Raw genomic sequence first — 12,421 nt, 5'->3', positions numbered from 1 at the left:
ATACTAGAGATATTTAATTTGTATAATGTAGTCTTGTTACAGTGTTTTATTCCTTTCCTTGTGATTTTGTCCTATCCCCTTTCCAAAGATTTTAAATGGGACCTTTATAGATTTAATATTAATTTCATCTTAAGTAATTGCTATTTATATTGTGCACACTTATCTCTAATACTCAAAAAAGGTAATTTTCATATATATATATTAGAGAATTTAATATTAATGCATTGCTCTCAAAATGAAGAGATTTTGTAGTAAAAATTTGTCTTTAAATTTTTTTAATGTTTTTTATTGTGGTAAAAGTCACATATTATAAAACATACTATTTTAACCATATTTAACTGTACAGTTCAGTGGCACTAAGTATGTTCACATTGTTGTGCAGCTCTCACCATCATCCATCTCCCGAATTTTTCACCTTCCTAAACTGAAACTCTGTCCCCTTTAAACACTAGGTCCCCTTACCCCCTGACCTACTCCCCTTACCCCCTGACCCTTGGCATCTACCGATGTACTTTCTGATTCTATGAATTTGACTATTCTAGGTGCCTTGTACAAGTGGAATCAAACAGTATTTGTCTGCATACACTGTATATTGGAATGCATTTTAAGATTAATTTAATATATGTCCTACAAATAGATTGTACCTTCTTTTTTTTTCCCCTGTGCTATACAGTAGGTTCTCATTAGTTATTTGTTTTATACATAGTAGTTTATATATGTCAATCCCAATCTCCCAATTTATCCCACCCCCCCTTTCCGCCATTGGTGTCCATACATTTGTTCTCCATATCTGTGTCTCTATTACTGCTTTGCAAATAGGTTCATCTGTACTATTTTTTGACAATTATTTAATCCTGTCTCTTCACCGCCTATTATTTCCCTCATTAAAAAAAACCATAAACAAATGGAATCATTTCAGAATCTAGTTTAACTTTATAGTGGACAGGGATTAAAGGGGAACAACAAAATACACAGATTAATAAAAAACACAAAATATGCAGTTATTTTCCTTCTAGTTCTAACTCTTATGATATCACTATGAGTTAATGTGGTACATGTGAAAACATTTTGTACATAGTCAATAGATTTCCTGTATTTCCTTTTCCCCTAGCTTTATTGAGGTATAGTTGACAAATAAAAATTGTGTATTTTTGTGCCACATCTTCTTTATCCATTCATCTGATGATGGACACTTAGGTTGTTTCCATCTCCAGGCTATTGTAAATAGAGCTGCAGTGAACATTTTGGTACATGACTCTTTTTGAATTATGGTTTTCTCAGTGTATATGCCCAGTAGTGGGATTCCTGGGTCATATGGTAGTTCTATTTGTAGTTTTTTAAGGAACCTCCATACTGGCACATATATACAATGGAATATTACTCAGCCATAAAAGGAAACGAAATTGAGCTATTTGTAATGAGGTGGATAGACCTAGAGTCTGTCATACAGAGTGAAGTCAGAAAGAGAAAGAGAAATACCGTATGCTAACACATATATATGGAATTTAAGGGGAAAAAAATGTCATGAAGAACCTAGGGGTAAGACAGGAATAAAGACACAGACCTACTAGAGAATGGACTTGAGGATATGGGGAGGGGGAAGTGTAAGTTGTGACAAAGCGAGAGAGAGGCATGGACATATATACACTACCAAATGTAAGGTAGATAGCTAGTGGGAAGCAGCTGCATAGCACAGGGAGATCAGCTCAGTGCCTTGTGACCGTCTGGAGGGCTGGGATAGGGAGGGTGGGAGGGAGGGAGACGCAGGAGGGAAGAGATATGGGAACATATATATATGTATAACTGATTCACTTTGTTATAAAGCAGAAACTAACACACCATTGTAAAGCAATTATACTCCAATAAAGCTGTAAAAAATATTGTGTATTTTTAAGGCATATAATTGATATTTTGATACATGTCACATTGTGAAATAACGCCCACACTCAAGGTAATTAACATATTCATCACCTCACAGTTACCATTTTTTGATTGTGTGATGAGAAAACTTAAGATCTACCCTGTTAGCAAATTTCAAGCACACAATACAATATTGTTAATTATAGTCATATTGCTATATATTAGATCTCCAGAACTTATTCATCTTGAGTATCTGAAATTTTGTACACTTTAACCAACATCTCCCCATGGCCCCCACTCTCCAACCCCTGGTGACCACCATTCTACTCTCTGCTTGTGTGAGTTTGGCTATTTTAAATTTCACATCTAACTGAGGTTATGCAGTATACTATATATATTCCATATATAAAGAATTTAATATGGACATTTTACAGTTGATTTGAATGGCAAACTGCTTAAGTTTTTTTCAAAGATGTGAATAATGACTCATAAAAATATCACTTGCATATTTTTCCATCATACTGGGATAGATGAATGATTCATTGCTTTGAAAATAATGTAAATGCAATATTTTACTTGTAAAGTTTATTCAAGATAATTGGAAATATTTGCTACCTACTTGAGAGAGAAAATAATTTACACATAATACTAATGAATTCTTAGAAAGTACTTGATATCTTCACTCATTATGCAGATAATTCAAGAAGTTAAAATATGTGCATATTCTCAAAGAATAAGAAATTATGTACACAAAATAGTCTCTCCCCTGGAATTATGTTTATATTTAATATAATACATTTCAAACCAATTTATGAGCAGTGGATCTGTGCCAGGAATATTGGAAATAGCTGAGTTACAAATTAAAGAAAATTCAGACCTCACATTTTAAAAAAATTTAGAACAATTTTCACTTCAGAGTTTCTAGTACTACTGATTTTGTATAGAAACATGGTACATGAATGTATTGTATTACTTCACTTGGATGATTATTTGAACCGAATATTATGTTTGTATGCATTTCTAAGTGTGAAGAGTTAGTAACAGACTTTCATAAGGGAAGCCTACTAGGCTAGGAGGTTTATTTATTATTGCACTGAGCCATAAAATAGCCATCCACATCTATACATGGAGATCATAAAGACTACCAATATATATCCTCAAACAGAGCAGTTTTAATTAGTATCTAAGTATCTATGTGTATCTTATAAATAGTGTTTTTGTATTTATTTATAGCTCTACTTTAGACCTCTTTAGACCTCTACTAACTAAATTTTATAAGATTATCAAAATACTACGAAATTGATTATTATAGTAAAGTAACTTCATATTTTAGTAAAAAACATTTTAAATTGTTTAATCCATAAACTTAATTATAATATGAATATTGATGCAACACAAATACACAATTTTTAGGAAACATGCAAATGTCTGTTTTGTGTGGTTTGGTGGTAACTTGGGTTAATGCTCTGGGTATTAACTAACTGATGAGAATTGTAGCATCCAGCTTATCCAGTTCTATCTCCCCCCTTGAGAAATAAAAGTATTAAGGTCAGTAATAGGAAAAGTTTTTTCTTTTTATCAAAGTTGTCCACTGCCTTTTAAATAATATAATGAGTTAAGGGCTAGTTTAAAGTGTCATGGTCATCATTGAAGGAAGTTTAACAAATGTGAAACATTGTTTCTGTGCTATGATACTCTTTTGATCTCTTCTTTATAGGGTGAGCCTGGAGAAGCAGGGAACCCAGGGCCTCCTGGGGAAGCAGGCACAGGCGTAAGTGCTGGCTTATTTTCAATGTAGTGTGTTATGGATCAGATATTTCCTTCAGAGTATTTTAAACATGTAGCTTAACTACTAGCTGTGATTCAGTTCCTTTCACTTTCCAACCCGTTAAGAATCATCACAAATGCAGAGCCTTTTTGTTCAATAATTTTGCCTATCCTCTGCATATTTTGATTCACACAGAAACTGAAAAAAAAAATTACATTAGCATAAGTTAGAACATTAGAACTATAAGCTGTTTATTGCATATATCTTTGGTGGACTGCCCACAAAAGAAACCAGCAAACTCTGCTACATCGAGTAAACATTTATGAACTGTATTAGCATTACATTATTCTAATTTAGATTGGTTTAAACTGAGAGTGAATTTCACTCCCAGGAAACATTTGGCAATGTCTGGAGACGTTTTCGGTTATCACACTTGGAGGAATGGTAACTGCTGGCATCCAAGCAAAAGAGACCTGAATGCTGTTAAACATCTTGCAACGCATGAGACAATCTCCCACAGCAGAGTATTGTCTGACCTCGTATGCTAAGGTTAAGAAACTGATTTAAAGCTTGTAAGATAATCATTCTTTTTCTTACATTGTGTAGGGTCCCAAAGGAGAAAGAGGAGAGAAAGGAGAAGCTGGTCCACCTGGTGCTGCTGGGCCGCCTGGTGCTAAAGGACCATCAGGTGACGATGGCCCTAAGGGTAACCCGGTAAGTGACCTTGGTCCTCTTTAAAGTGGCATCTATGTCAAAGCCACCTGAAGCTTTTCGTAGAAAGACTAGAAATCATGAGACTTTGGCCCATAGCTGGTGAAGTTGACTTTTCATTGTTTGATGTATTCATAAGCATTCTCAAATCATTTCATTTTTTAAAAAAATTCTAACAGGAGAAGAGAGATATTCTCATATGGTTTTACCATGATTTTTACCTCTTAAATTTCAGAATATCATGACTTTATAATAATTTTTCATTTATTTCCTTTCCTTTAAAAACATTATTTTAGGGTCCTGTTGGTTTTCCTGGAGATCCTGGTCCCCCTGGGGAACCTGGCCCTGCAGTAAGTATCATAGAAAAACAAAGGAATTATTTTGCTGGGGATTGTTCCCAGTTAATAATTAAAGAAAAGTCTTAATTACTTCAGTGGATCCCCAAAAACAGCAATAAAAGGAAGATGTAAACTGTAATCACAACTACCAGAATAAAAATTCATATATTTGGACACTATCAGACTTGTGTTGCATGATTATTATTACCTCTTCATTGGGTTAGTTTTCCAGACTTTGTTGAGTTGTACATACTAATTAACTGAGTAGCCGCATTACTATCATTTCAAAGTTGCAAGATTTTTGCTTTTACCTCAGTCCATTCTAAAATGAAAATTCTATCTCAAACTGCACCATATTTGTTCATGGTTAAAGGATGCACTGTCTTTCTATACTAATTACATCCTCCCCTTTCCTTATATTAAGAACATACTATATTTTAAATTTGATATCATAGCAATTTCATACATTTTATGGAAAGAGAGATACCATAATCCTTAAAAAAACCAACTGAAAGAATATAATAATACTTTTATTTGTATGTCTGGTTAATAATTTTTCTTAAGGACTAAGATGATACATCATATCTTTTTTTTCTGATAAAAGTTAATTAATAGTGAGAAATACTGGGTTCATTTTCTATTGCCCATTATAGGGTCAGGATGGTGTTGGTGGTGACAAGGGTGAAGATGGAGATCCTGGACAACCGGTAAGTAAGCACACTATTTTTATTCAATCTTTGCATAGTCTCAAGATATTTTAAATAAATAATCAGAAATAATTATACTTCCAAATGCATAGCTATGTGTGTACACATTCAGGTATATTTGAATTCCAGTTTAAAGTCAGTCTTACATGGAACATTTCTTACTTGATGTGATTTAAGAAATATAAGCAAAGCCTTCATTATAAAAACTGTAGTCCTATCATACTAGTGATTTTGTCATATTATATTACATTGAACTATCTCTCCAACTGTGTTAAGTGGAAAGTCATTTTAAAAACACAAATAAGAATTAAATGAAGAAAACTAGGTTATCAGCCTATTATTAGCATGAATTACTTCAATTACTAACCAGAATGAACTCAGCATTTTTGCACTCATTTTTTATTTTTAATTTGGGAAATGCAGTAGGGGGCTTTGACTACATAAGGTTATTTAGGGAGGAAGTAAAGGAGGGCACTAACTTAAGTAGGAGTCAGAGGTAAACTGCACTCTTAACTCTTAACATAACTTTGTCTCTAGAGCCATACCCACTGGATACTTGGAGTCAAAGAGATACAGACTTATTCTGTGTAGATAAGACTTGTGGGTCATATCCCAGCATGTTGTGTGCTCCTTGGAATAAAAATGCTAGTGTTGCACAAGATGAAATTTGAGGTAATAGATTTATGGTTCACCGTTGTATGTGATATACATAGAATTATTAACCATATAATTCTATTAATTAGTACATCTATTGGATGCTTGTCAGATATAAATTAGCACTTAAAAAAGAACAGTTTTAAATAGAAGGAATTCGATTCACTTTTTTTCCAGCTGTGAAGAAGTTTTCCATATGAATTTACCAGCTCAAATTATAGATATCTGGAGGAAGTTTAGGTATCTGAAATAGGGCTAAGATTTTCCAGGAAAGATAGATGTGGAGAAATGAAGAAAGCAGGTTGGCTTAAGTCCAGAGTTTGAACAGTGCTGGGAGCCATAAAATAATACCCAATTGCTTAAAAGGTATTTTTCACATTTTTTAGGGTCCTCCTGGCCCATCTGGTGAGGCTGGCCCACCAGGTCCTCCTGGAAAGAGAGTAAGTTTTTTAAATTCTTTATTTGAAACACCTACTCATTATCCATTGTGTGTATAAATTTATATTATATTTGTAAGCTGTAGGCAGCGCATTATAATGGTGCTGAAAAACATATGTCCTAGAGAGTGATTTCTTAAATTTGTCAAAATACTTATTAAAGTAGAATCCAATTTAATTGACAGGTTTAATCTGTCACAATGAAAAATAGTTTCCCACTTCTCTGTGCTTAGATCTCCTCTGTACAAATGCCATAGGCTCTTATAAAAGACTCTACTGATACCCTGAATTTCAGCTCATGGTATCCTACAGGGAGATGAGTTGTCCAAACTCCAGTGCTTGTTGAAAATGTTATAGAAACTTGAATACAGTATCAGTAGAATGAGCTCAGGAATCAGCATATAATGTTAGATTGCTTTACACTGTCAAACAACTCTGATAGGATTTTAAGAAAGAGGTATAGTAAAATATAAAGGTCTTGTTCAAAATATTGGCTACAGTGGACCCTAGGAGATTTGCTTTACTGCCTTTTTCCCACTATTATACTGTTTTTATAATAAAACAATCCTGTTGACCTGCCTCTTGCAGCACTTCTATTAATACACAGTGTTCTCCTGAACCTCCTTTAGTCTATTTTCCAACCTATCCATGAACAAAATATTTGGTCAACATTAAAATATATTTCTTAGGCTCATTTCCTCTTCAGTAATCCAAAGACACAGAGCAATTGGGGCCACTCTGGTTTTCTAATGGTAGCTTTATCTTAGGAGAATTTTCACACTACACATCTTCCTATACACAGAGTGTGACAGGTTTTAATTCTGTCTCTCAGGACATAAATTGAGTCAACATTTACAAGCAAACATTTCTCTTTGCTGGAAATGAACTTAGTTTATAGTAAATATTTTCTCTGAATACAATTTTCTTCTCACCGACCCAAGTGCCTTTTTTACCTTTCTCCTCCTCTTTCTCATTATTATTATTATTATTATTATTATTATTATTATTATTATTATTATTATTATTATTATTTTGTTTGTTTTCTTTTTGTCAGCAGCCCAAAAGCATAATCTTGATAGAAAAAGAAATATATCCCAAAACAACCATTGGGCTGTTATTCTTAGAAAGTAATTACGAAGTGTAATATGATGTTGAGCTCTGTTGCCTGTTTTTGCCTATCGTCTGAATGTTCTTAAAAATTTCCAAATGGATGAATATCTGTTCTATTACTTCAGACCTTTCAGAAGAATACTTATATAAAATATCTTTGAAAATTGGTAGAAATCTTTCCTGAGAAAACATGAAATCATTTTTTTCTTTCTCCCAGTCAAATGATGGAAGGTTATTTAATGCAGTGGTTAATAAGTCAGTGAAGTCACACTACCTGACTTTTAACCCAGCTCTACCATTTATTACCTGTATTTCCTTAGGCAAGTTACTTATATTGCTTCTCAGGGAGGGCCTACTATACCTAGGATTTATAAGATAACTCATAAAGAACAAAAATAATATGTATTAACATAATAATGTTAGTGTGTTAGCCTTTAGTTATGAAACAGTTATTGAATAGTTATAATAAGCACAAAATTATCTTATATAGGTATAGGTTATTATGCTTTTGATGCAGAGGGAATTAAACCTTCCTTCAAATTATAACTACTGGAAAAGGAGGGACTATATAAAAATATATTTTGAATATTTTATTAACATCCATTGGCAGCTTCTCAGCTTATTCCATTATCCAAAGCAAATTCTCAGCAAGTGCTATATAGTTCAGTTTTATTTTAAAATATGTCAAAACAGATTGTTCACTTACAATCTTTGATAAGTTCAACTAAGTACCATTTGCTATGTGGAATGTATTCTTTTAATATGTGACAGAGTTAGGGAATGAATTAATTTCTTTAGCGAGACAGTGGTGGATCATGTGGCTTACTCATTTTGAAAACTGAATGATTTTGAAATTTAAAAAAAGTAAATAAATATAAACAATTTACTAGCATCAAACAGTAGAAAAATATCAACAAAAGGCATGAAAAGGTGTTTTACACAAATGTTCCACAAACACGTAAAAGGATGTGTAGAAGTTAGGGAAACGTGTGTTAAAAATGACGTAGAGATGCCACTTACATCTATAAATTGATGAAAATTTAAGTCTGACAAACCAAATGTTGGAAACGATGTTTTTCAAAAAGAAAATAATGGGGATTATCATAAACAGCTATTGTGAGCTAACTGGTACAACTGCTTTAGGAATTGTTCATTATTACCTAGCAGAATTTAACAATGAACTTTCCCTACTATCTCATAATTCCAGGTACATGCTCTGGATGATATCTTATACATCTTTACCAAGATACACATATAGAAAAAATAAGTGTACTGAGATAGGCATAAACTGAAATTTTGTATGGCAATGAAAATATTGTATTGCAGATGTGTGAATCAACAAAGATGAATCTCAAACACCTGATGTTAAGAAAATATATGTAGTGTTGAGCTGGAGAAGATATATAATCTCATTTATATAATATGTAAAAAATAAAAACATGTCGTCTAACATTCAAACATAAGTGGTAAAAGTGATTAAATAAATGAAGGCAATGATTCATTAAATTCAGAATGGTAGTTATTTCTCTGGGAGAAAGAGGGTTACAGTAGTTGCAAGTGACATGTAGGAAGTTATACATTTTTAGGCTGAGACTCTTAGATATTAAAGTAATTAACTGATACATTCCCTGTATCATCCTTTTCATTATTAGAAAATTCTATAGTGGAGTGCTGCCTTTCTGATTTTTGATGAGATTAGTTAAAAATAATCTCATCAAAAATTTTAGAGATGTTCTAGCCTCCCATTTTAAAAAACAATTTTTACTAATATAATACGCTATTTTTATTCTGCTCTAGTCATTTTGAAACAAAATTAGAAGACTTTGTATCTATGAATTTTTAATGATATGAGATTGTGATGACTATGCATTGCTTATAAAGCTATTTACATCCATTTTGATTTAGCAGAAGAATCAACCTTAGGTCAGCCCAACTGAACAGTATTATGCAAGTTTTCTTCTTTTAAAATGTGGCATCATTAAATCTAACCTGAACGATATTTAACGTAATGTGTTAAATTGTGTTCTGTATTAGGATTGGATAGATTGGCAGGTTTAATTGGCTTTCTCTGTTTTACACAATAATCTTTTTTCTTTAGCAGAGTAAAATATATTTTAATGCTGTAAAGATTAGTGTCAACAATCTTATTACTGAAATTATAATTTGCTCTGATTTAACAGTAGCAATTAATGCTTTCATTCTTTTGAATTACAACCAACCAAACTAGTCAAGAGTTCTACCGTAACCTAAAAAAAAAAAAAAAAAAAAAAGATGGCTAAGATGAAAAAATAGAAATACAGATTATTTACTTAGGTCTTTCTCAGCCTGTAAACTGACACTCTTCATAGCTAACTATCAGCACAAACTAGCCCGAATTTGATTCTAATGCTGTTGCATTAGAATCAAATAGACCTGGTTTCAAATTCTTGCTTTGCTACTTATAAATACAACTTAGAATAAGTTAATTTCTTTGAGTCTCAGTTTTCTCATTTATAAAGTAGGCAAAATAACTAATATTCCATGCTGGAGTGAAGACTAAATTAATAAAATGTATATTTAAACCACTACATCTAATATATGGATTTATCAAGAGTTCAAAGAGTGGATGCTCTTCTTAAGGAGTTAAATACAGGTTTTGAATTATGCCATCATTTATAAACAAAACAAACATATTAAATAAAATATACAGATAAGATAAAGACGTTTTCTTCTAATTTTTGAGTTATATAAATTGAGATGAAAGTTTATTAGCAATAAATTCATAGTAATTTCATAATTAATTGTATTTTTGAAGTATAGAATACTGTGATTCTGTTGAGATGGATACAAATTTGTATTATTTATTTGGTGTAAGTTGATGTAAAATCATGTAGCATTAACTGTAAAGGAATTTCCTATGAGAACTGTTGCCAAAAAACAGAGCATTAAATTCATGATGACTGCATATAATTTTAATAAAATGGATTTGCCAAGCAACAGGGATTTAGAACTAGTTTGAGAGATAATAATGTGATTAAAATGAGTTAGAAGGAAGTACTTGGGAACTTTACTGTATGTCTGTGAGGTCACTTTGTTTATGCACTGGGTGAACACAAAGCTCCTGAGCGTAAAGTGATATGATGCCGAGTGAATTTTGTGAATTGTAGCTGATGAGGAGAATTCTGTCTTCACCAACCTTTGCATTCAGCCAATAGGCAGCAATGTCTTTGATGCAGGAATCAATTTAATATCACCCTTGTGGAAACAGCAAAAAACATTCCTATACAATAATTATAATATCTAATCTACACACTTATGACTTAATTGAATACAGAATTGCCTTACCATTTATTTCCCTTTAGTTCATCTAGAAAGCATAATTTTAAGTAAGCTTTGTATGTATTTTGTGGAAATTAACATTTCTTTTATCCTTTGTTTTGCTACATTGGAACAACAGAAAAGGACCAATAACAATTTTGCTATAGCAGAAGTAGCAATGAATAGAAATGTATTTTTCCTTGAGTGACTCTTACAAATAAATGATAATAAACCCTCCCAATAGAATATTGGTCAGAATGTTGCGAGTGGCAGTGATACTGAGAAACAACGTTCTAACAGTTATTGAACAAGTAGGGAAATTAAGTTGACATTTGTAGTACATGTACATTCTCTCATGCATTTTAATACTTGAGAATAAATGTATATTTCCTTGAGGCACTAGAAGATTGTACAGTTTATATCAGTAAGCCATGGAATTTTAATACTCGGGTTATCATAGCAGTTTGAAACCAAGAACTAGCTCAAAGCCCTTTTACTGAAAAAAAAAATCTAGAGATTATTTAAAAAAAGATTTAAAAAATCTTAAAAAAAGATTTAAACCTAACCTGAAACTGCATATATTAAATGGAATTTTAAGGAGTCCCATCTCATTTGTCAAAAGAAAATTTACAATAAAAATTAAAACAATAACTAATATTATTAAGTAATAGAAATACAAAGGAAGCTTTAACCTACTATATATGCCCATATATACCATATATGTATTCTTTCCATCCCTATGCCTTTATGCATGAATGTGGGTGGTCAGATTAGAAGGAAACATCCCTCCCATATCTACCCACACTAAGATTAAGATCAGATATTAGGTTCTTAGGAAAGCTTTCCCTACTGCCTAACTAGATCAGTGTACCTATTTTGTACACCTACTTCATCTTTGTGTGTTTTACAATGTACTGTATTTGTTAATTTTGTTGTCTGCCTTCATAACTAAACTTTGTGAACTCCTTAGGGTTTCACTTTTTTTTTTTTTTTTGTATTCTCCATGCACAGCACATTTCTGGCATATAAGGAAGACTTAACTATTTGCAACATGTATGGAAGAATGGGTAAATTGTAGAATAATATTATAAAATGTGAATAGTGGAGAGAGGATTATACTGTGTATTTTCTATAAAGTATATTTCTCATAGCAAGGAAAATCTCATGTAACGGTGATTACTGGTGGAAACTTAACCAAGGCTTATTTTATTTTCATGTTTTACAAGGCATTTTCCAATCAGAACACTCATTACTTCATGATAGTACAGGAAGTAATTCACTATATTAAGTCCTTGCCTCTCTGCTTATGCAGATATATGAGAAAGAAATGACTAAAACAAGAATTTGTCCATAGGCATTGTTTAGTTTTTTTTAAAGGGAACTTCCTATTCTCTTAAAAAAAAGTGTGTCACCTGTTTTCATCCTGTTTTTCTTAAAAAAATCTGTGCCATCTGGAAAAAATATAAGGAATAAATGAAAATGGGAAAAATGAGATAAAGAACAGAGTAAAACCATTTAATGTGGATTTCCAGCATGATA

General features: G+C 32.1%; 1 protein-coding gene across 4 annotated transcripts in view; it reads left to right on the top strand.

Annotated features, from left to right (window-relative positions):
- Nucleotides 1–12,421, top strand: part of COL11A1 (collagen type XI alpha 1 chain) — a 199,622-nt gene that overhangs the window by 163,967 nt on the left and 23,234 nt on the right. For all 4 annotated transcript variants that reach the window (XM_079934210.1, XM_079934208.1, XM_079934211.1 and 1 more), the window contains 5 exons: nucleotides 3,578–3,631; nucleotides 4,235–4,342; nucleotides 4,636–4,689; nucleotides 5,331–5,384; nucleotides 6,425–6,478. In XM_079934210.1, coding sequence (XP_079790336.1) covers nucleotides 3,578–3,631; nucleotides 4,235–4,342; nucleotides 4,636–4,689; nucleotides 5,331–5,384; nucleotides 6,425–6,478 — 324 coding nt within the window. The remainder of the gene's footprint in view (nucleotides 1–3,577; nucleotides 3,632–4,234; nucleotides 4,343–4,635; nucleotides 4,690–5,330; nucleotides 5,385–6,424; nucleotides 6,479–12,421) is intronic.

This window comes from Stenella coeruleoalba (genome assembly GCF_951394435.1).
Source record: "Stenella coeruleoalba genome assembly, chromosome: 1".
NCBI lineage: Eukaryota > Metazoa > Chordata > Mammalia > Artiodactyla > Delphinidae > Stenella > Stenella coeruleoalba.
Note: the sequence above shows the minus strand (reverse complement) of the source record. Positions and strands in the feature narration are given on the sequence as shown.